Source organism: Plutella xylostella, chromosome 6 (assembly GCF_932276165.1).
Source record: "Plutella xylostella chromosome 6, ilPluXylo3.1, whole genome shotgun sequence".
Taxonomy (NCBI): Eukaryota; Metazoa; Arthropoda; class Insecta; order Lepidoptera; family Plutellidae; genus Plutella; species Plutella xylostella.
In genome coordinates, this window is record NC_063986.1 from 10665739 (window position 1) to 10691553 (window position 25815).

The 25815-nt window shown below is 37.6% G+C and overlaps 3 protein-coding genes across 3 annotated transcripts; all 3 read right to left on the reverse strand.

Annotated features, from left to right (window-relative positions):
- Positions 1-201: 201 nt before the first annotated feature.
- LOC119694188 (ras-related protein Rab-18-B) lies at positions 202-3531 on the reverse strand. Its single transcript, XM_038120054.2, has 5 exons — positions 3199-3531; positions 2732-2899; positions 2287-2428; positions 1415-1537; positions 202-753 (listed from the first exon to the last, which is right to left on the reverse strand). The coding sequence occupies exons 1-5, from the start codon at positions 3258-3260 to the stop codon at positions 631-633; spliced, it is 618 nt and encodes a 205-aa protein (XP_037975982.1). The 5' UTR covers positions 3261-3531; the 3' UTR covers positions 202-630.
- A 1890-nt stretch (positions 3532-5421) lies between these two features.
- LOC125488682 lies at positions 5422-9071 on the reverse strand. Its single transcript, XM_048621888.1, has 3 exons — positions 8720-9071; positions 7386-8412; positions 5422-5559 (listed from the first exon to the last, which is right to left on the reverse strand). Exons 1-2 carry the CDS (start codon positions 8862-8864, stop codon positions 7391-7393), a joined length of 1167 nt encoding a protein of 388 aa, XP_048477845.1. The 5' UTR covers positions 8865-9071; the 3' UTR covers positions 5422-5559; positions 7386-7390.
- A 677-nt stretch (positions 9072-9748) lies between these two features.
- Positions 9749-10709, reverse strand: LOC125488620. The gene has a single exon (XM_048621673.1). It carries the CDS (start codon positions 10638-10640, stop codon positions 9963-9965), a length of 678 nt encoding a protein of 225 aa, XP_048477630.1. The 5' UTR covers positions 10641-10709; the 3' UTR covers positions 9749-9962.
- Between the last annotated feature and the right edge of the window lie 15106 nt (positions 10710-25815).

Sequence of the window (25815 nt, forward strand, 5' to 3'; positions counted from 1 at the left end):
ATTTCGTACCAATTTTGCGTGATGGGTTTCAGTTTATGCGCTCTTTTAGAATGATGAGATGTATTTATTATGTTGTGTCAAAAGAATGACCTAGATGCCTAAGTGCTTTTGGATTCTAATATTCTAATGTGCGATATCAAGTCCTTAATCTTAATCACATGTGTTTGTGTGATTGCCGTGTTTCTATAATAAAATATAATATTTTCCCGATAGAAATTTATTTAATATTAAATACAAACTTACACTATTTACAAACGCAAGCAATAATAAGATAAGAAGTATCACAAATAAATGGTAAAAAAACAAATCACTAAACTTATTGAAGTGAATACGAGCAATGTAGGTAGCAAGTTCCACTTACAAATTACCCAAATTATTAATTCAATCAAAATATATAGGTACGTTTTTTTTTATGAATATTCTGATGCGCTGTTAAATGTCAATATTGCATACCGTTTCATCTAGATTTTACCGTTTAGTACTAATTTAGTGCTATTGTCATTACAACTTATCATTGCTCGTGAGTGTATAAAATCACGCACACAACGAATCATAAAATCTTTTACACAAAAATATACATACCTAGACAGACTATTATACTAAGGTCAAAAAGCCGGTGCGATAAAGTTCTTATATGGTACAAGTATAATCGTAACACGAGGACTGTTGCTGTCTCCTTGCCTCCTCTGAGTCTCCGATGCGGATGTTGGAGTTGGTTGGACCCGTCTCCCAGAGGCCGGGGGTCTCGATTATCTATGGAAGATGTTGTGGTTATACAGGGTGTTGCGAAATTGGTATAGTAAGCTGAATCTCTAATGTCGCGAATTTCCTGTGTACCTATATTGAGAGTTGGAAAAACATTATTGTAGGCCGAAAGGGAGCACCGTGAATGTACCGAGTCACAGTAAACTATTTGCAACAAAGTTTCTGCGACACGTTAAGATTTTTATTTTTATTTTGTTGGTAAAGACACCATACAGTGTTTCTTAATATTACTTAAAAATAGAATTGAATAGTCTATCACACACCAGTGAAGTTTTCACAAAAAGATATACAGTTCGAAACTTGTATTCATTCTTATTTGGCACAAAAAGTAAGAAAAAAATACATTAAGTATACGTTAATTTATGGTACCTACATAGAAGTAGTGCCTATAAAATACAATATAGACTAATAGTTTAGCCACCGTTGATGTTAAGATTAGATTACAGTGCCTCAAATTTTTGGAGCAACCATGAAATGAGATTTATTTTCAGACATTTCAAGAAGCTAAATCCTCAGTTGCTCTAAAAAGCACTTTCAATGAGGGACTTGCAAAAAAAACTAACAAAGACTTCATTTGAATTTTTGGAGGATATTGTAATAAGTACTCATTTTCAGAACAGGTCTTATTAATAAATCTTTGTAAACTTACCTTCTGCACAAGTTCTTCAAACGCCAGTTCTATCCCTTCCTTGGTCTTGGCGCTGCTCTCTATGAACAGCATCCTGTGTTTCTGTGCGAACTCCTGCCCCTGCGCTCGGGTCACCGCTCGGGGCTAAATAAGTCAATGAAATTAATATACACTAAATAAAAGGTAAATTATATATAATAATAGCCGATCATTTATAAATATAATAATTGTTATTTTTTCCTGTTCTTGAGCAAGCTGAAATTAAGTGGGCTGGCCTTATTAGCTGCTCAAAAGTGGTATAGTAACCCGAAAGGCTATGACTGTTGTCGTAATTTTTACGACCTATTTCACAATGTGAACTAAATTCGCTCTACAACTTTTGTAAATTCATGAACACAAAATCTTCAAATGCGAGTGGCGGAGCGCAGTGTGGTATTTCTGACGCGGTCTAGCCTGGTCACACCCAATATGCTACGCTCCATCGCTCGTTGGCAAACCTTCAGCCTAGACTTCTGATGTTCCGTCAAAGACCAAGTCGTGCGCGAGCGCCGTAGGTAAGGACGGGCAGGATACACGAGTCGAGGAGCTTCCGCTTGAGCGATAATGGTAGCTCTCCCTTCATTAAAGATTTCATAGACCAGAAGCTTTTCCAGGCGTTTTCAATCCGTCTTTCGACTTCTAAGTCTGGCCTAGATAAAGGTACTCCTCGACATACTGTATCTCCTGACCGTCTACCTCAACCCTACGTTTTGCACTGTTACTCATGACTTTAGTCTTTGACCGGTTCATCGTCAGTCTAACTTCAAATACGAATTTAAATAAAATTAATATAAAATTTAGCCCTCAGGTGGTGAAAGTAAATATGTATTGGTGAGTACTATTATAATAATTACCTTGTCAATTTTATTGCCAACAACTAGGCTCACAATGTTTTTCTTTGTGGAGTACACTTGCAATTCCTCAACCCACTCTTGCAGTTTCGCCAGTGATTTTGGTTCCGATACATCATACACTAATATTGCTCCGTGGGCATCTCTGAAATTAATTGTCTTGTGCAGTACTTAACTTAATTTTTTTAGTAAATTATACAGATTTGTGGTTTTCATTTAAATTTGTATGTAGGGCTAATTTGCCTATATGTGTTTAGCACTTGCAGTACACTTAAAGAATTGTCTCTGAGTGCCCTATAAACTGTATCTATTAAGTATGTATGTACATTTGATTCACTCTGGTCAATGAATGACAACTAATCTGGCTGGCTAATCTTATCACCATATCAATTAATGCTAGTCCAGTTCTACGATTTGTTACTAACATGCTAAGATAATCATAATTTACCTGTAAAAACTTGAGGTAAGAGTTCTATATCTCTCTTGGCCAGCCGTGTCCCAAATACCGAGTTTAACTTTGACCCCATTAACTTCCATCACTTTCATTTTGTAATCCACTCCAATGGTTGCCGGGAATGCTGTATTGTAATCACCAGTTGTAAAAGCTAAAATTATGCTGAAACAATATTTTTAGATTGTACTTCTTGCTGATAATCATTATTAGTTCATTATCATCAGATGACTACAATACTGTTAACTGATTTTCTTTTTAGCAAATGGTATCAAAGACTATAAGTAATTGTCCATCTTCCGGCATTATATGGGACTGACACAACACATTCAGGTATCCTTTGTATAGAAATTCATCAATAACAATTTGTTTACCCATTATGATGACTCATAGTACGGAAATGTTAGATTTGATGCAATAAAAACAAAGATAAGTTTTTTTGGTTTCATAGTTTTCAAACTCACCTAGATTTTCCAACACCGCTCTCTCCAATCACTAATATCTTGAGTGTTGTAACATAATCCATTTTGAAGTTAATTTCGCCTTCGTTAACTTGTTTTGTACAATGTAAATATGAAAATTACTACAATTCCTTGTTGCGCAAAAGGAAGTCACGATAACCACAAAACTTTGGCAATTATGTACCCTATTAGTCCTTGTAATCTTGCTTTAGGTAGTAGCAGTTTTATATTTTTCGTATTTAGAAGGAATTCACTGTTTAATAAAACAAAAACCACGGAAATACAGTATAAAATAGAAAGAAAACAATTATTTTGACAGAACATAAAATGCCACTGACAGTGACAGATGAAATCATGAATGACGACGTTTTGCGTTTCGTTTTTCCTTTACTTTTACCAGCTCGCCAAGCTGTTATTATTCTGAGCGCTTAATTTTTATACAGGCTAGGCCAAGGGACATTACTTCTCAAACAAGAAGGCCCTTTGTACATTTGATTGGAGTAGTTATTGTATGAAATCAACTTAGTACATACTGAATCAGACTGCGATAAACGAGAAATTACATACCTAATAGAATAACAACTTAGTTAATACTAATCTAGGTACTTAACTATAAAATACTCACGTGCAAAGAAATAGTTTCACTCACAAAATTCCGACACTAAAATGGCTTCTTTTTTTTTATAGATGATCAAACGAACTTCTAAAGCGAAGTTCGATCATTATTATATGAGTCGCTTCATTCGAAGATATAATATACCAGGTAGTCCCTTTAACCTACAGGCAACATCGCACGTTCTTTAAAGAGTAACTAAACGATACTCGATTTAAAAAATAAAACTGCTTTTCCGGTTCCGCTCCTCGTCCGAGTGTCACCTTTGACAGTTCGTCATTTTCTTTAGAGCTTTTTATATCACAAAACTTTCATTAGGGCTGTAATCACAATGTGTCTTGTGATTTACAGAATGGGTTGGGGGGGTCCTTATATCTTCGAATGAAGCGACTCATATAATAATGATCGAACTTCGCTTTAGAAGTTCGTTTGATCATCTATTATATTTCGTCGCTTCATTCTTCAGATATAATATACCAGGTAGATATTCAGAGATAAAGTTTTGTGTCCTAACTAGAGAGATACAGGGAATAGGATGCTTGCTTATTATGTAAATAATAATAAAATAACACATGTGTTTTTATAAAGTAGAAAACTTTTATTTTGCAATCATAACAAAACAAACAAGGACTAGTCCCTTAATTAATATCAACAATCAGTTTATGATTTACGCAACTATGTATAATAATAATTCGTAAGCTAAATCAAATTATTTACAATCATCGAGCCTTATAAGGTCTTAATTAATTTGGCAAAACAACTGCCTTGGCAAAGCCGCTTTCGTCTATAATAGGCCTATTGTAGAAACGAGCGAATGCTGTTGATGAGCTGGTCCAGCCTGCCGTTTTCCTAATCGTATCGACACTTACACCAGCGGCGAGCGCAGCCGACGTGGCCGCGTGTCGCGTGCTGTGAGCGCTATAAGTGCCTACGTCTACGCCGCTCTCTGACAATACCTGTTTGATCCAGCGGCTGATGGTCTGCGCTGTAGCTGCCTTATGTGGTGATTTAAGGGTCAAGAACAGGTTTCCCACATTCGAAGCCCTCATATTTTTGGTAACAAAAATATAATCGTTGAGGGTTGAAGCAGGGCATATTTTTAAGTTGTCCTTGAAAAAGGGTAGGTACAAAGTAGGTTGATCCCGACCCGGACATGAGGTTTTAATTATGTCCATTATGGCTATCTTTACACCGTTACCAGTTATTGAAATATTCTCAATTTTTATTAAAGATAATGTTTGCACCCTATGTGCTGTAGTAAGTGCCAATAGAATAGCAAGTTTCTTTGTAATGTCTTCTAATCTTAATTCTAAATTTGGATACCAATTTGAAACATAATTGAGTACTATTTGTGGGTCCCAAGTGGACGTGTATTTAGGAAGACTTGGTTTGAGCTTATAAGCTCCCCTTAATAATCGCTTTATGCTGTCGTCTGAACCAATTTTATCATTTAAAAATAAGGACAATGCTGACCGGTGACTATTGAGAGAGCCATATGAACAACCTTTACTGAACTGTTCTGTTAGAAAAGATAGTATAAACGGTATGGAGTTAGTATAAACTGTGGTATTGTGAGCAGCGCAATATTCCCACCAGAGCCTAAGAGTGACGCTGTACTGCTTGATGGTGTTGTCAGAGAGTGACGCCAGCATGAGGTCGAGTGCCGCTAGCGGCGTGCCGCGGCGCGCGAGCGCCTCCCGCAGAGCCTCGCGGCACCCAGGGTAAGCTTGTTGTGTAAGGGGTGATGATCTCTGAAATGAGATTGAAGTAGGTATTTATTGGGATCCAGGTAAAGTATATTTGAATCTAATAATGTTTGCAGCACGGGGAACCACGGCTGGGATGGCCAGTTGGGGAAAATTAAAATACCGGTAGCCTCATCATCGATGATTTTTCGTATGCACTTCAATACCATAGAAAACGGCGGGAAAGCGTAAAATAAGAATCTCTGCCAATTAATGGTGAAAGCATCTACGGTATATGCATCTGGTTCTGGTCTCCAGGAGACAAAAGAGTCGCATTTTGCATTGCTGCGAGAAGCAAACAGGTCAATATCGGGGTAACCAAAGTTTTGGATAATGAGCTCGAAAGCGTTATGTGAGAGCTCCCATTCTGTATCGGGGTTAATCCTTCTTGATTCAGAATCTGCAATGTTCTCTTTTGTATTTATGTATGACGCGAATACACTCACGTTTAGCTTCTCGCACCATTGCCATAGTGACCTTGTGAGGTTGTTCAAGTGCGGGAACTGTATTCCACCTAAGCGGTTAATATAACTAATAGTTGTGGTGTTATCTATACGCAGTAATATTGTGCAGTGTGCGTCGTCTTCATTAACGAAACTTTTCAGGCCCAAGAATGCAGCTAACAACTCTAAATAATTAATGTGGTGTTCTGCTTCTGTGGCCTTCCATCTCCCGTTGGCTTTTTTACCATCACACACCGCCCCCCATCCGGTCCTACTAGCGTCAGTGAAGATTTCTTTTTTATAGAATAACGTTCTCATTTGGTTATTTGTACTAAAAATATTATCACGCCACCATTGTAAATCTTGCAAAATTACAGTTGAACGGTTAATTTTGGCATCATAGTTATTGTTATTTTGTCGTAATTCTAGGAATTTCTGTCTTTCTAATATTTTTGTGTATAAATAACCATATTTTACTGCCGGACAGGCTGCGATCAGACCACCAATTAATTGAGCAAATTCTCGAATAGTGTATGTTTGTGAGCTAATGAACTTCCTGACTATCTGCACTAAATGATTACGCTTTTCGATTGGCAATGAAATAGATAGGTCTTTGGTATTATATATGAAACCTAAGAATTTGCATATTTGCGAGGGGATCAAAGAACTTTTTTCATAATTTACTATGAAACCTAAACATTGCAATAATTTAATCGTCTCATGTACGTTGTGTAAACACTCATCATATGTGTCTCCTACGCACAATATGTCATCGAGGTAGATCACCGACTTAAAACCGCGTTTACGTAGGTAGGTTATTACCTCCTTCATGATTTTAGTAAAAACCCTGGGTGCTACCGACAGGCCATAGGGCATAGCTGTAAACTCATATGTATAAACACTACTTGAATTAGGAGCTTTGTAATGAAATCTTAAAAATCTCCGATCTGACGGGGATATAGGCACCAATAGATAGGCTTCCTTTAAATCTATGGTAGCTAGGAATCCGCCCCGTGGAATAAGTTTCGCGGCGGTTCTATAATCCTCCATCTTGAAATGTAATTTTGAAACAAATTTATTGAGGGGTTTGAGGTTTAAGATAAATCTTTTCCCACCGTTGGATTTCGGTGCTAGAAAAGTTCTAGATATAAATTGATTTTTCGTTGGCTTACATCGGTTTATGGCTCCTAATTCAAGTAACTTATTTATAGCACAAGACATTTCCTGACTGTCTGTTGAGGACAGACTGGAAAGGGCTGGTATTGTATGCTGTGTGACCTCTGAGCTGAATGGGATAGAATATCCCTGGTCAATCCATGATAGGACAACTTTGTTATTTGTAATGTTGGACCAGCAATTAATATAAAGCTTAATTCTGCCAGCGTGTACCTGTGCTACTGAGGAGGCTGTGCACGAGTCTTCGGTTGGTTGTAGCTCCTCGCTGGCGGGTGAGCCGGGGGGTAGGTGCGGCCGCGCGTCGACGTCGCCTTCCTCTGGCCTCCTCGCCCCCCCCTGTTGGACGAGTAACGAGGAGGTCCTGACCAGTTTCCCGGAGGGGCAGGACGACTGGAAGATGCTTGCGGAGTGTTCATCTTCTGACTCGTTGCAACTTTCCTTATTTGAGAGCCCTGCTTCTCGATAGCTTTACTAGCTTTAATTTTATCTCCCAGTGTCGCGCCGAAGAGAGTCTCGTCGCGTTCCGTGTCCTGGATTACATGTAGAAAATTCTTTTCTAGGCTTGGGGTTATTAGTTTTATTCTGTCTTTTGAGAATAAGTGATGTAAGTCAGCCAGGATGCGGCAGCTATCGCTCAAATATCTAAGGGCTGATATTTTATCATCGGACGTAAGCAAAGTATTCATCGCCTTGTTTACTGCTGCGGTAGCCGTCCCAAGTTGTTGTTGGAAAGCAATAAGTTTCTTGTCGCGTCCTCTTACTACCTCAGATACAGCTGCGGAAATTTCTGCATTCAGCTTAGGCGCTTGTAGTAATTTGCAATTAGCAGGCACGAGGTAATTTTTTAATAAATTGTCCTTTTCTTCTTTTTGCAATCCCTTCTTTAACAAAGGGGTCCAGAGATTGGCTAGGCTACTATGGATATTTTCACCAAACTCAGCTGTGTCGGACGTAGAAGCCCCTAGCGCTGACATCAATTCCGGATCCAGATCCATGCAGCTGGGGACAGAGTCTACAGCGTTGTGGGTCGCCTCGGGCATCACGTCGGGGATCTGGACGGCGGCGGCGAGGGGGGCGGCCTCGTCCGGGGCGCCCGCGGGCGACGGCATGGCCTGCGCAGGCTCCGCGTCCAGTGCGGGCTCCGCGCTCTCAAGTGAGGCGGGGGCTGCCGCTGGGGGATGCTCGTCTTCCCACTGATCAGCTAGGCCAGTTTCAGGTTCAATTTGAACCGTGCCAGCATCTTAAAAGACAAAATAAGTTCATTTTTAATTATTTTTTCCAATGTAATAACTTGAGGGTAGATCGATATTGTTCGAAGAAATTAAGGACAAATTTATGTTTCGCTAATATTACGACGTGTACGGAACGTGCACACCTATTTTAGGTTTCACGTATTTGTACTGATTGGTCATGCATGACCCATAATCATCTCGCAGATGATTATGTTATCGCAATTGCTTCGAAAACAATCCCGATTTTATAATAGATATTTCACTTTAACACTTGAAATTAGCACTTTTCTATGTAAAAAATAACACTTTACTAACCTTCGTTAATTTCATCGTCCGAAGAAACTATAGATCGTGCTATTCGACGTCGATTCTTCTCAGTATTACTCTTCTGTCTTTCCTGTATCTTTCGTATTTTTCTTTCGTAACGTTCTAACTTTTCTTGAGCACTGCGCTTCGGCATTTTTGCGGGAGCGCGTGCGTCTGTTGCCTCGCACGAAAAAGGAATGACGAACTGTCAAAGGTGACACTCGGACGAGGAGCGGAACCGGAAAAGCAGTTTTATTTTTTAAATCGAGTATCGTTTAGTTACTCTTTAAAGAACGTGCGATGTTGCCTGTAGGTTAAAGGGACTACCTGGTATATTATATCTGAAGAATGAAGCGACGAAATATAATAGATTTAATAGAAAATTTTAACAAATTTAGATCTCACCAGATCTACTGAAAACATTTTATGTTTTAAGTAAAAGGCATCATTAAGCTACACTTCTCCGCTAAAGAATAACTTGGTGGTTTTCTGACTGGAACTTTTTCATTGCCTGTGAGTGTAATAAGAAGTACCTACCTATTCCAGATTCCTACATTTGGAATAAAATTTAAAATGAGAAACTTCTGATTATTTGTGCGACTTTATCCCAAAGACCCAATACGGCTAGGTAGTCTAGGCACACTAAATCCTTCCTGCGGCTGGTGGTAGCCAACTGCTTCACAGGTAGGTACAGTACCTACCTGCAGTGTAGCCCTGTGATAGCTAGCAAATTGTAGTGTGGTGATTTTTAAGTACTTTTATTTATTATTTATATGCAGGTTATATATTTTGTTACAGGTACTTACATAAAATATTTAGGTAACTATCTAACTACCTATATATCAGTCTGTACTTATGCAGTTGCTACACTTTAAGTTAAGAAGACAAGAAATCAGATAATGTACGAAGTATAGTATAAGTATTAAGAAATCAGATAATGTACGAAGTATAGTATAAGTAATAGTATAAGTATTACAAGTAGATTATACTACCTAGGTTAAATAAAACTGTTAGTATAAATATAAATGAATCAGCAAATGATTACTTAATTTTTATTATTATTTGTTAGATATAAAATGTATGACGTTCACTGAATACCTATTAGGAACCTAGTTAAGTGGTTAAATCATAATAAGTAATAATAATATATTTCACATGATGCTTAATCTCTTGTCTTCATGCTTCATCTTCACCGTCACTTCATGTCCAAAAGTTAATATCCCCAATCATTAAAAAATGGTTTCATATCGATTCACCAAACTATTCTACACCATCCCAATCTATCTTTTTTGTACCCATACGGACAATGAGATGGCACTGCTAAAATAAATCTATCCAGTTTTGCACAAATTCCATCAGCATTTCTCATTTCGCCTTCCGGACACTCATTATTTGTTTTCTCCGTGTCTTTACCTTCTTCTTCAATGGTTTTACTACAAAGGCCTTCCATGCATATGCTTTTACCGTGGTATGCCGGTTCTACTATTTCGACTTCGTTGCTGGGGTCGTCTGAATACGTGTCAACTCCTATTGGTGGAGCTACAGATGCAGGTGTAGTTATACTGTTCACACCATCAGTGCGATACCAGAATTTGTCGTAGATATAAGTTTTGTATATGGTCAAAACTTCACTGAAACACTTTGTTAGGAATGTTTCTTTTACAGGCGCGGTTTCCACATTATCGTCAGTCGCTTGTTTACTTGGTGTGAAGGAGAGTATTTTAATTCGGTTCACTAAAACATTGGCCAATAATTTATTCCACGGAACCGGTTTTGTCGAATTGGTATTCGGTTCTTCATAACTCAACACTTTTCTTAAGAACACTCGTTTAAGAACTTTCGTTTCTTTGCTTGATTTTAGTTCTTCGGTAAATACGACATTGTTTGCCGCAACACATAGAAATGCACTGATTATTATTGAGTATTTCATAATTTATTTTGTTATTGGTCACAAAAAATACGTAGCCTAACAATGAGTCTATAACAGAATTTGAATGAACTTTCAAACAAAGATAAGGTGATGATAAAGATTGCGAAGTTAAACAGTACAATCAAGTTGAAAATATACATAGGTACAAGGTGGAAATTACGCACTCCCATTTTTTTTATCATGACTGTGATCCAGCGGTCAACCTGAATCATTTTCTCTATGAAAAATCAGATACATAATTGATGGTTGGTAGATATTTACCTACAGCACCAATTTTTTTGGCTAAATCATCGGGTAAATCATCAGCCCTCTATCGGTAGTAGGCTAGTATAGGATGGTAAAGGCCTACTTTTGTGTACCTACGCCAAATTTAGGTTCCTATGAAGTCCACAGTATTCCCGCAACCAGGCTGATGTCATGTTCTGACTTCTAGGCTACATTTTTGATAAATAAATAAACACTCACACCTGGTACTAATGTACTCCCTTGTGGGGTAGGGCGAGGTGCATTGCTGCACCCACTTTTCGCCAGTGTTATGTTAATCCCAATGTAAATGTAGGGGGCGGGCCTATTGCCATTTTACGGGCACATCAATATATCCTCATTTTTGATAATTCTGTTAAATGTAGGTAGGGTAGGTACAGATAGGTACAAGGCCTTTTTTGTATGATGAAGACAGTATACCTACATACCTATACCTAGTTGGTAGATAATATTGACGTTATTTTGCCATCAGCCGTTTCTCTCTACATGTACTTGCACTTGTATCACAATGATATCAATGATAGCGTGAACAAATATTTAACTTTGTGACGTTTCCTATCAGGTTAAACCATAAAAATAACCACTACATCTACAAAATTATGATACAAAGGCAATTTAACTATAATATACTATTTTTAATTTATAACTTCGCCCTTTTGCGTATCATCTTAAGAGCTACTGCGGGATGTTGTTTCTGCCTTTTAGCATCCTTGTAAAATAAAATGCAATAAGCATTTATATCACACTTTTGCGATATCCAATAGATAAGTACGGCAATAAGTGTATCAAGGACGCAATAGTTTCGGTTACAAGCTTATCTGGAGATTAAATTGTTTTGATTTATGTAGGTTATTTTATGACTAAACAAAACATGGTTAACAAAATGACCTCACCGTTTACGTTTAATAATAAATTTCCACCAGAAACGGCTGCTCTTGTTTTGTTTAAATTAACTTGTCTATGGTACAAGGTTAAAAAAATAGTGTGACCTAAAATATTACCTCAAAAAATCACATGAAACCGACTAAAGTAAACATTTGTAAAAAAAAGCGACATAATTATTGAAAAATGTTTGAACAAGATTGTTTCAATTTCTTCTTCAATCGTGTAAATGCACTAAGCTAACTTCCTCCAGTGTTTTGCTTCAACTAACCACCCAATTATTATTGAACCTCACAGCATTGACGCTATCCACGAAACGTCAATACTTCAACAGTATACCAGGATAGCAGAGCTGAGGGAAGCACAGCCTTAACAAGTCTATGAATATAAAGGAACAACCCCAATCGCCTTCAATCGAAAAGCTGGCTTTTGACGCCATACCAAAGTCAAGACAGTCTTTGTTAGGTGACTAAACCAGTTTATACCTCTTAATATAGCTGAATACCGGTCATGTTCGTATGTCAATCCAATTTCAGCAGCCAGTCTTTGAAGTTTGAGCAAGCATTGATTCTGTATGATATGCAAGTAGGTACAGTTCATAGACATGTTCCAAAGGTTTTTAGAGAAAGTAGATGTTTTAACTTGTTTAAAAATTTACAACTTAGGAATAAGTAATAATTATATACTTACACATAGTCATAAAAGTACCATCACCGCAATACTCAAGTTGCTAAGTAATATAATATAATAATATGATTGCTAGCATCATGGGCACATTTTCGTCGGTTATGTCTCGGGGCGGTTTATTGACTGAGTAGGTATGTAAGCTTAGTTATTTTTATTTTGCCTGTTAGTTTTAGTTTTGTTTTCTATTTATTAATTGTAAATTGTATGGAAATAAAAGTTTTATGTATGATTATGGAAATGTTACTGGTAAAATTCCATCCTACATAGTTACCATAGAACAACTTATATTAAATGCTTACCCACTATAATTTTATAAAATTGTTTAATCCAAATCCAACAAGCATCAACGTTTCTGTAATTTTAGGTAAATTTAAACCTGGCTAATGGTGCTTAACTAATAATGATTGGTTTCCCTAAAAAGTGAAAAACATTGATTGAAAGTAGCATTTTATCTAAGCGGCAATGGATGGTAGGTCTACCACAATTGATAGGGTGCTAACCGCGGCCTTAAGAGCCTGATAAGGATTATGGTCTTAGTTGAATGGTGGTAACTTTTTCTTTTCGCAAAAAGTTTTTGACCGCTTTATCCTTGTAGGTCGGAAATTGCTGATAAATTTGGAATGAATGGAATCAGCGATTCCATTTTTGGGTGAAAAGTTTTCCGCCTCACGCATGTTTGTACGATTTCACTCAGAGATTAGAGACCAAACGTCATCGATTTAACTCCCAAGGAAAAGTGACAAGAGCCGTAGTATTATAAGTTCTACATTTATAATCTGTCTGCAATACGGAGAGTATTGCAGACAGATTATAATTAATATTATTTATGTATATCAATAATTAAAAAGTTGTGATTTTTTTCTCTATCGGCGCGCTAGTTAGCCTAACAGCCCAAAGAAAGATACCTATATTTTTCCAGCCTGCCTGGATTCTCATAACATTTCGTATTTCAGTGGGCGGTATTTAAAATCAGCTCGGGCTTGAGTCGGCACAAAAATTAGCAGCTTCTCCGGCAGCACAGTTTAATTATTGCATCTGGACGGCAACGCTCCTCTTTTTACAGCACTCGCAGAGACGAGTTTTATATTTGGAGAGGTAAGTTAGTATGGAGAAGGATTTCTAAATTTGAAAGGGTTTATTTTGAATACTTCCCTACTGGTGTGCTTATTTTTCATGAAGGACAGTGAGTTGAGGTACGTGGATAATATAAAATGTTTGTGTGCTGTCTTTGCACCAAAATACATTTGTTTATCTAACTCGAATAGAATGGTGTTATTAATTAAATAGAATAGAATACTGCCTATTTTAACTTTTGGCTGCTTAAAATATAAATAAATAATAATTAAAACAAAATGGGACAAAATAGGTTCTTAAAAAAAACATAATGAAGTGGCTTTTAGGGTGCGCTGAATGAACGTATAAAGAACCATTTAATGTTTTTTATGCTCCCCGTCATCCATCTCTCCAGGAGTCTTATTTCCAAGTTGTTAGTGACCCATGATTATAAAAGAAATAAATTAATTTCAATACATTAAGAAGAAGCGCACTCCACGGTCTCCACGCTAGCCCCGCCCGAGTGACCGGCGGCGGACGAGGCACCACTGAATCCGCGGCGGATTTCATTCTTCACAAACAGTTGAAATTTTTGCTAAAATCCTGCCTCCGCCTGGATCTTTTGTTTACACTGCGGGATATTACCTTTGTTGCAACGTTGAATCGTCGGTTTGAAGGAAAATATAATATGGTAAAATATTCTTATGTACGTAATGAACACGTGGTTTAAATTATGTAATTGTGGCGTTTATTCGTCTTGGTTATTCCTCAAAGCTTGAAGGCATGTATGGTGCAGTACGGGATACTTACCTGACGCTGGGCTTGGGCACCAATTTAAAGTCTCTCTGAAACCTCAAACGTCCTTTATGTGCCATTATTGTAAAAAATATGCTCGAAGTCTAAAGAATCAACTCGAGTCAGAAATTAGATTGCTTTCTAAAATTATGACCATAAAATAAAGTAACTTTCAATTCTCATCTTTCCACTTTTAATCTTGAATAAAAAATTTAGAGCTGTGTACCTAAGCAATTCCAATTAATTTCCAAATCTCGTAATTTACTCTATCCAACCTTTTACTTTTACCATTTCCAATTATACAATGTTTACTTAAAACCCGAAAGGGTCAGACAAAATCCTATTTTGACCTACTTCGCTTCCGGACTTACGTTGGAAGTTTGTTCCCAACGTTTCGTTATACCTACCTACATAAATTAAATTATAATATTATTTACTTACTTGCTTGGTCTGAAAATATCATCCCCAATATTGCTGTAGTGTCCGTTCGGGTTTGTGCACATTCCTTCAAGCTCGACCCAAAAAACGCTTGCGAAGCTACCTAAAGTGCTCAAAATATTGCTCAATTATTGTTTTTTGTTGTTGGTTGACTTAGAACAAGATTGTGTTGAAGAGTTAGTCAGGTAGCTGAGGCTAACACTAAAAATAAATGTATATAATATCATTTAAACTCATTGAAATAACTCCTATTACTTTCACACATACCCGTGTTGTGATCAGATAACATACCTAATATACTTACTCCTACTTTCACATTCCACCTTATTGATTTTGAGCCCAGTAACGCCCAATCATTCAATATCGGATGAAATTCGGAAATCAATCCATTTTATTGGGTTATCTTCTGATATTGGACTCCCCCCGTTACCTTTGAGTGCCGTCGCTTCTCTTCAACTGAACAAAGACTTCTTTATTAAGTTACTTCGTTTTGTCTATGGCTTCCGTTGTTTTGTTTTCGTTTTACCGAAAATATTTTATGCCGGGGTAAAGTCCAAAGTGATCTATGTATAGAATGCCACGTTTTACTCAAAAATATGTTTTGTCTACGTTGTTTTTTACCAGGCTCTAATTTATAATGATGACAATAGACTTACTGCCATTTTTATTAACTCAAAAGGACACAATTCTTTCGGTGGCATCACAAATTCCATCCCTTCCATAACCCATCAGACCTGCGACTCAAAATAAACCCAAATAATATTACTTACTTAATACATGAGAATAAACATTCAGTTCATAAACCCACAATTCGTCTTAGTCTTCAGTATAACGTTGTCTATTGTTCAAGTGTAGCATTTATGCAGAAACTAGCTTAATCCTGAGAGAACTAATGATTCTATGAATTAATGAGGTTCTAGACTAGGTTGTCTGGGTTTGCGTCTCGTTAAATCTAGTCTTTTTGTAGCGACCATTTAGCTGAAACCATCAGTGTCACGTTATCTTGTGAGCTTGTCATTCTAGGTTGTAATCTTAGTTGTAATGTAATTCTCAAGAAATGTATTAATGTATTCAGTTTCAGTGAGTTTAATTGATAAAACCTAAACGAATTTGATGTTGCTAATAGCAATGATTCTTCAAAACGAAATCATTCTTATTACACTCCGAACACAAACAATTGGGCAGCTGTTATCGATTTACAGTTTGATTCGATTAGGTACAATGGTACATGTAGGTATTTTGTCTTTTAATTCTTCAACAGAAAAATGTTCACGTGTTGCGATTAGAGAATTGAATAAATAAATCACACCTGCAAAAAAAAACACACACATAAAAAATATAAAATAATAATATTCTCACACGGAAAAATAGTGTCCGCAGAAACAGTTGACCTGAGCATTATCAATAATTTACATGACAAAGCCGCAAATTCCTTTTCCTTTTTACATTTAGGACGTACCTTCACTCCCGTGCTATCCGGGAGCTATGGAGCGTAAAATCGAACCGGGAAAGGTTTTAAGCCAATACCCAAGTCAGTTAGCCGTGACGTAGGTACGCCCGGATAAAAAATAACACCAATTTAATTTGCAATCTTTGGTGTTACATCAGTTGTTTGCTTAACGAGGTCTTGTTTAAAAGGGAGGAATTTTGTTTCGTGTTAATGTGGGGTGTTTTAATTTGTGTTCATAGAATATAAGTAGTATTAGCTTGTTAGTTGATAAAACGCATAGTTACGTTGTATCAACGTAATTATCAATATTTTATTGTTTTAAAAAAATCAATGTCTATATTTTAATATAATCAATGTAAATCTGTATTAAATACTTATTAAGTACATATTATATAGGTCTACAATAACTTTGTAAAAAACATAGTAAAAAGGCGAACTTGATAGGTACAAAAGTTTAATTTAAAAAAATCAATCAGATCGAGTAAAACGCGGGGCGGAAATAAAATACATCTGTAATGTAATAAATCATTGTCCAACGATAATTATATTTTATTATCGGATTTAAACGTACTTACTGCTATATACAGGGTGGCCCTGAAAGTCAGGGTCGAAACGAAATATATTATTATCGAGTGATACCAAGAATAACTTCCCCTTCATGTGGCATCGCTGTTGGACACCCTGTATACTGCTATACTGGAAGGTTGCCTGACTTGCCTGAGTGACGTGAGTGACCTCTTATCCATATGCGACTGCTTAACAGTAAGTTGTGCTTATTTTAATGTTTAATTTCCTTTAGGAGAGGCCTAATGTCCAGCAGTGAAGGATAACGAGCTGATGATGATGCTAAAATAATGCCGATGTGTAATACTTAATACCATATTGAATATAGATCTGATTCATTTGCCCATATGTGTATCGGAGCATTCGTATGAAGCATTAGGGTATAATATATATGTCAATGTACTTATATAAATTTTATGTACAATTGAACATAATACGGAGCAAGCCACATCGTCCCACCTACTGGTCCTTAAACCTTCAATCAATCAACATCAAAGAGAATGTATTCATAAAAATATGACATCGAAAATGTTTTACGGTAGCTGATAATAAAACAGGGTCACAAAATAAATGACTGTATATTTATCAAAGGGGTCATTTTTCATGAGATACCATCCGTTTTGATGGACAAAGTAAATAGGTGTTTTATCATTTGTACTCTATTTTGTAGGTTGTGAATGGATGAATGGGAAGATTACTTTACAAAGATCAAAAGGTTTTTGGATTTGATTACAATGGACTGTTTCGGCTGTGTTCATTTTATTTTAAAAAAATAGCAAGGGCTTTATATAGAATACGAAATTAGTCAATACTGGGTACTTTTTATTTCCTCCTTATTCATTACTGTTGAAAATTAAACGATCATTCGTAATAACTAGACTCAGGTTTTCAATAGAATCACCACTAGAAACCACCAGTCCCTTTGTACAAACGCGCCAAACCAACGGCTAATGAAGGATTAAGAACGGAGAAGCTTTACTGAATACAATATAATGTACAATGTATGCATACAAGAATCAGCGTCGCTCGCTTGTCAAATCTGACGTAACTTTTATGGATCTGACAGAAGTTTACAGTTGTGTCTTGTGGTTCACCATATCCATTATGCTAAAAATCAACAATTCCTATAATATGCCTATCTTATTCAGACACTTACTGTTTAAAGTCGTCATTTCATCATTATCATCACTGGTCTCTACTTGTATTAACTTATTTACTTACTCAAATATTTTAATAGTAACCAAACCCTTTTACAATCAAACCAAATTTAAAAAAGCTGGTTAAATCAAAATTACCTTGAATATACGTATCTATTATTTGAAACTTGAAATCCCTAAATCAGAAATCCGGTCAGGAAATTTACCGAGATCGAGCTAAAGCCTCAAACCCCCTTTAATTTTTATCAATATAACATTATCTACGCACCCAATTCCAACCGGCTTAACTCAATCAGGCAGGACCGGAAGTCAGCCATATTTCCCACCATCGAAATTCATAAATCTCACAGTGTACGTAAAGATCCGGGCGCAAGTCTGCTAAATAAATAAACGTAAACAACAAACTTCGCTTCGCCTTAATTTTTTTTATCGTGGGTATGATAGGAGATGGTACTACCTACCTACTCCATATCCATGCAAATTTTATTTCTTTAAAATTGGTTTAGTTTCTTTCCGTGATAGAGTCCATCCGTCCATGCTTACAAAATTTCACGTGCATCAATTATTTATTATTTAGATTTGTCAAATCTAACTATGCCTGCCTAAAAGAACAAAGCAAAACGCAATGATTTTGTGATTTAAGTTGGCATAGTACCATAAGTTGAATGAAATTTTGTAAAAAGTCTGCATGCAGAGATCTCTTAGTACCTACTTAATTTTGAGAAAGTTTGCATAGTGCGATAATTTGTATTTTTTTTTTATTAGTAGACATTTTGCAGAAAGTCGGCATTTAGCTATAAGATCCTCATTCTAGCAAACGTATACCGCCATAATAAAACGTACACTAAAGATAGTTCTGGTTTAGAACCGGTTTTACTCTATTTATAGAGATTTCACAAAATAAGTGGAAACGTTGGATTAAAACCAGAATCATTTTTGTCTACGCTTGGGGGATAAAGGCTTACTTTTAGGACAGCCCGTCTAGTACAGGTTTTGCAATTTTTGAAAACTATAAAAGTTTATTACGTTTTCTTCTGTCACCTGCATAGGTACACTATCAGTCAAAAGTCGCATGATAGTTTTCGCTAGAGGCGCCACTTACTATGCGAGAAAACATAAACTTTTATAGTTTTCGACAAACTGTCAAACCTGTATACTAGACCCCAGATCTGAAAAATAGTAGACTTGTCCCTGTTTTGTATTCCGTCGCCGCACGCACCTCCGCTCGAAGAATGAAGGGCTGTCGGCTCGGCATTAACCAGCCGACTTACTGAAAACTGACCGGAATTTTCATGTATTTTATTCATATTTTATTAAAGGACCCCGATGTGTGCGCCAGTTATTGTAAGCTTTAGAGGAAAGGGTTCTGCGTTCTGTTGTTACTCAGTGGTGAAACAACAAGTCTGTTAGTACTGTGCAAAGGAAATGAAGTAATATTAATAAGAAATACTTATATTTAGGAAAGTAAAACTAAGTATATAATATACAAATAACTACCAATGCCGAGTCTACATTTCCCGGTGACGCCCACAAACAAAACTTCGGCGGTACAGGCGCGAACTGCGCAACGAATATGAAAAAAAGTCGAACAAAGTTGGAAAATTCCTCTCGTGTAATGCGATATTTCAGGCAAGTATAAATTTTGAGAGAGTAACAAACGCGCACTACGTGCTAAAGTTTTATTGTCGACGCGCGTCAGCCGCGGCCTATGTTGCGCGGCGCATATCTGAATAGTTACACGCTATGTTACACGCTCATGCTAATGTGTGTTCAGTCGGAAATGTTTTAAAGCACTGCCTGACACTGTAGTCAAAAGATTTCCGTTGAATTCAGTTCTACTGGCGCCGAATAGTTCATGTCGGAAAAAGTATCTGTTCGAATTTTGTTTTGAAGTTGTTTTAATGTTTTTTAGATTGTACGATTGTACGTAGTTTATGAGACACAGGCATCAAATTGTAGGCTGTGATAAATAATTGGAAACCAAACTCTACATAATACCGACGCCTACACGCATTGTAACAAAGACTTGTAACTATGCAGGTATACAATATTTGAAATAGTTTTCTACACACCAAAAAAACTGGGCTTTGAATTTTTAAAAGGATTGGATATCTGAGTAATTGCTAAAAGCACAACTGTGCTCTTTGAGCTCTCATCACGCATCAACACTGGACATACGGGCGGCACTAACTAGATACGCCGCGTAAAAAAATTTGCAACTCTGTAACGTTCTCTGTTACACGGTAGTGCCCAGATGTTGTATTAATTCTGTTTGTATGTTTTAGTATGCGCTAGCTCTTAGCAATGTTCTGGCAAAATCCTGTTGTAAATGACATCTTACTGGAATGTTACATAGCAAGAGCATACTCGGGCATTCGTAATATTACGTAATAATGATAATCAATAGTAGACCACCTCACAAGGAACCTACATTGATCAATTTGAAGTTTCTACACCTAGCCTATGGGTGCTTACATAGAGAATCGGGTTCCTTGTATCTACCGGTTACCGGTACAGGTAGATACAAGGAACCCGATTCTCTATGTAAGCACCCTATGTTTAGATTCTAGGTCAGTCATTCATGAAAAGGGAATTTATATTTCATGCATTTCGAATTTTATCACGGGATAGGTATTGCGATTAGGCCCTCTAAAAGTCAGTTGATTAAATAACAGTTAAGTAATAAAAATATTTCGTTTTTAAATAACTGAAATTCCCCGTTTATGTTTCGCCTCAATCAATTCGTATATTTCGTATATTATTTCCCTCCGGTTGAGTTCTACCGTCGGACCGGCTCAATCAGAAAATTCGCTTCGTTAGACCAAAATCCCCGATTAATTCTTTCAATTTAGCCATGCGTGTTTAGGTATTCGCGTACACGGGCCCACGTATGAATATGGATGTGAGTAGCTAACGGCATATTTCAGTGATTCGGTATAATATTGGTAAATGGTGTGGGTGAAGCCGGCCTAAAATAATAATTTAACAAATTTCTGTAGAAAGGTGATTGGAAGAGAACTCCCTAGAATACCAGAAGCTTATTTACTGGTTTTATTAAAGCAAAGTCTACATTATAATTCACTAGAAATTTTAATCGACAACACTATCTTTGCAACGGGTAAAAGATGGCACCCTGATTAAAGGTTTCTTTTCAGTCATTCCTGCTGCCATACTACTACCGAAAACAATCCATAAGTAAGCAGCGTCGATCTGATTCATACAAAACGTCAGATTTGCTAATATTCGGTGGTAATAACCCCACTTTTCACGTCATACATAAACTGGTCCATAATTATGCTATTTATCACCTTTGCTATACTTCAAATATCAGCCGAAGCACTTGACGTGAAGTTTATAGTAATTAATCATCATCATTGGAACAGCCTCCCAGTGTATTGAACTAGCCGGTTTAAGTTCTGTGGTTATGTACGTATGTATGTAGGTTTAGAGGTGTATACCTGTACCTAGGGGTGGACGTATTCAAGCATTGAGTTACTTAACTTTATTTGGGTATTTGTATTTTGTATTTATTTATTTAAGCAAAATAATCCTTAAAAACTAATATTTACAATATCAGCCAAACAGCTGAGCTGTTTATCGGCTGGTAATACTCCCATTTATGTTACACTAAACAAGTACCTACTTAAGTTATAATAAGTACATGCATATTATAGCAACTTATGTAGGCAATTACAATTAACAATTATGTTTACTTACGTTTAAAAAAGTAATCTGACAGATTATTTACGTCTCACTCGTACGTTTTTAAGTAATAAATAGGGTGTTTGGTTTAATCACTGACATTTATTTTATTTATACGTTTCGTTAAAGAGGTTTTTTTTTAAATCTTTTTTTTCACGTCTTTGCCCGGGTCCCTGCCTCCGTAGCGTAGGTACAAGTTCTATAACGACAATATACTAACTAACGCACCGTACAATTTATGTTCAATAAATTCAATTAATTCTAACTTAGATCACCGAAATCTATGGATCTGGTTGTGAAGTCTGCAAAAAAGACCCCGATGACGCAGCGGATTAGCCAGTCAGACTTGCGAGACAAACCCTACTTTTGCTGCAGCTTTTGTGTTGGTCACCGACACGCTAATAATAAGAAGACCGGACACACACACACACGCACACACACACACACACACATGACACATGTTAGTCATATTACTAATAACTCTAGAAGCTGGAGGTGTCGCCAGTTTGAACTGTACATAACTTAGTGGTCTTTGCTGCAAACAGTGACTCCACACACACACATGTCGTAAACAACCAGAAACCTACGCTTTACAGGAAATAAAAACATTCTCAATAGTAAAAAAGTCACGTGACCAACTAAGTTCCTACAGAGAACCCTTTTTTTCGTTTATTTTAAAATAGGTATGTACATAGGTACCTTTTTTACACCTGTATGATATTGAAAACATTTCAGTTTAAACTTAAAAAGGGCAAGAAATCTTAAAGCCGTTTTTTCATTAAAGCTACTGTTATAGCTACATTTTCAAAGTTTCATTCTCCAATTTGAAGAATTCGCTTTCTGATAATAGACCTTATAATGGAAAAACTTTGTCCGCGACGTTTCAGTTTTATTTTTATTCCAGCTTGATTAATGAAAAATGTAATACGAAGAAATATAATCTCCATCCCAATCCCTTAATTTCTGTCAGGTAATCCGAATTCGCCGAGTTTCCCGCTCAATTATAAATTGTTACTTAGCTTTTTTTTTCATAGCCGTAAAATTTACAATTCGTTATTTAATTTCTTGAAATCCTTTTTGACAGTCGGCTCCGGTTTCTTATTTTTATTTAATTTAATTCAAAAGGCTCTTTGTAGGCGAAGGCTCATTATTTCGTCAATGTGCACTCACTTTTACTTTAGCTTGTGGCGGACTCCTAGCCACTAGTTCAGACGAAGATCAACAGATGGCGCTCGGAACGCAATACAGAGAAGATGTATGGGAACTACGCAAATTACTATGAAAATCCTACATCGCGCATTCGAAGTTTCTCACCTACTCTGCAATATATAGAAATCCCCAACGCTAACCGTTGGGCAGCTGCCCGCCAGGCCACACCACCCGGCCTGGTCGGAGGATCCTCCCTTTGCATGGGGATGCTCCAACATCTCCAGCATCTCCATACTGGTGACCCCGTGAAGAACATCAGCGCAGCCTTCTGAAGACCCGCAGAGCAGCCTCCACGCCATCTTCCATCGACTTTCTCTCCTCACCTCAACAGCCGTGCAGCAGAACTCTCAGCAAGCAGCCCCTGGAGCCAACCAGCCAGCATCCGGTCTCAAAGGGCATCATGACCACCAGCATGCAGCGAACGCGCAAGCCTGGTCACACCCTCGACCCACACCAGCAACTTGGCACAGCACCACTGCACTTCGGCCGGTCAGCAAGCAGAGCCATCCTCTCCTGGTCGACGCAGCACTCTGCCACCATGCTCCACTGCAGGCTCATCCCGACTCACCGTGGACATCGCCACTGCAGCATCACCCCGACTCACTGGGGACTCCTCACCGCACTCACAGTCCCGACTCACTGCGGACTACGCGGCACTGGCTGGCAATCAAGACTCTCGGCTGCACTGAAGACTATCGCCCTCCGGTCTCGGTGGGGGAGTGATGTGGCGGACTCCTAGCCACTAGTTCAGACGAAGATCAACAGATGGCGCTCGGAACGCAATACAGAGAAGATGTATGGGAACTACGCAAATTACTATGAAAATCCTACATCGCGCATTCGAAGTTTCTCACCTACTCTGCAATATATAGAAATCCCCAACGCTAACCGTTGGGCAGCTGCCCGCCAGGCCACACCACCCGGCCTGGTCGGAGGATCCTCCCTTTGCATGGGGATGCTCTACCACCTCCAGCATCTCCATATAGCTCTTATGGGAAACGTTTAATTTCAGGAATTATCATTAAATTAATACTTACTAAAATACACGACAAAAGGAAGATAAATTTGCAAAACTTCGGACAAACGCCACACTCCGACGTAAAATGTATAGGTGATCCTTTTACTCTTAAATAGTTTAATTCAGTAGTAGGCAGACTGATGCTGGCACGAGAGAATAAAAATAAACAAAACAGTAATCAATCCTCGGCAAATCCTTTCCGTGTACCGTCGGCAGAAACCTCCGGATTACCCGCAGTCTCGGCGCGTTACACTAATGACTCCGTAATGAGATGGCGACAGTACACGCTCGTAGGGAAACAATTGCTACCTATTTGGAAATTGTAAGATTAAAAAAAAAACATAAAAAACTGGTAATTTTTCAGTCGCGGAAATTGAAAATAAAACAATTTCATATATAATATATAGAAGTTCCCGCGCGCTTCGCTTCGCCTCAAAAAGTTTTCCCGTGGGAATTCCGGGATAAAAAGTAGCCTATGTTCTTTCCCAGGGTCTAGATCGTACATATATATGTATACCAAATTTTATTCAAATCCGTTCAGTAGTTTTGTCGTGAAAGAGTAACAGACAGACACAGTTACTTTCTTACTCGCATTTATAATATTAGTTAGGATAAAATAAAATAAATTAAAGTGTAAAAACTTAAATTTACCTACCTACATCAGTTGCGACTTTTTTACACAAAAAAAGCTCAAGAAAGCTCACACAAGCTGTTGCTGCAAACTTGCTTGAAGACAAAACGATGAGTGTTGTTTATGCAACTATCGATTATGGTAATAGGGCATAGAGCTTAGTTTAGCTCTTTCTTAGGTACAGAAATTTCCAGTAACTTATTCTTAGGGTGTAGCCGGTGAGATGCGAAGAAATTTTCAAGGAATTTCATGAAAGCGGTCGGTGCAACTACCTAACCATATCAATAAATATATATATATATATATTCATTCCATTCGGTCGTCGATATTATATATATATAATAAATATAATATCGACGACCGAATGGCGTATATAATGGTTAGCGGTGACCCTGACTACTGAGCCGAAGGTCCCGGGTTCGATTACCGGCTGGGGCAGATATTTGTTTAAACACAGAATATTTGTACTCGGAACTTGGATGTGCCCGTAAAATGGCAATAGGCCCGCCCCCTATTACATTGGGACTAACATAAAACACTGGCGAAAAGTAGGTGCAGCAATGCACCTCTGCCTACCCCGCAACGGAGTACATTTAGTACAAGGTGTGAGTGTTTATATTATATTATTATTTATTATTCATTATGTGGTTTATTTACTCGTAAACACTGAAAGTTAATATGAAAATATTATTCATCGTTGGTAAACTCACGTCTTGCTTTGGGGAGGATGGTCAGTGGTCACTCTAGCTAATGAAGAACTAAGTCTTAGAGCACTCCCACCGGGGGTTCGCTAGCATCGAAACTAACTCGTTGTTTGAACAGCATATTGAAGGAATCCTCTAGTTGTTTGTTTTTTGTGAAACTAGAGTAACCCTCCTCTCTTCCATGAAGTGGTAGTACGGTCAAGGGCAGAGAAACCTGACCCCCCTCACATAGTAACAATGCTTCTGAGGGGGGTCAGGTTTATCTGCCTCTTACTGTACATCCTCCGTATTCCTCATCCAATTACAACCGACTACCTGTATTATAGTGATGTTTAATCACCACCGGGGTATTACAGGGTTACCTCCTGACTATATTCATTTAAAACCTACTCTAAATCCTTTCCACATTACCAGCAAGGGCTTAAATCTACACAATAAAGCGCAAAATGGCGCGTTAATCGTTCCCTAAGTGTACGCAGCAGTTAACTTCTCCGATAAATTGCTCTAAAACACAACATTAAAAAGGGAACACCTAAATAACCGGCGAAGGATCATGAGTTCACGAACCTGGGGGTCACTCCAGATTAAGAAAATCTAAATTTCGGAGCGCAGCTGCGCTAA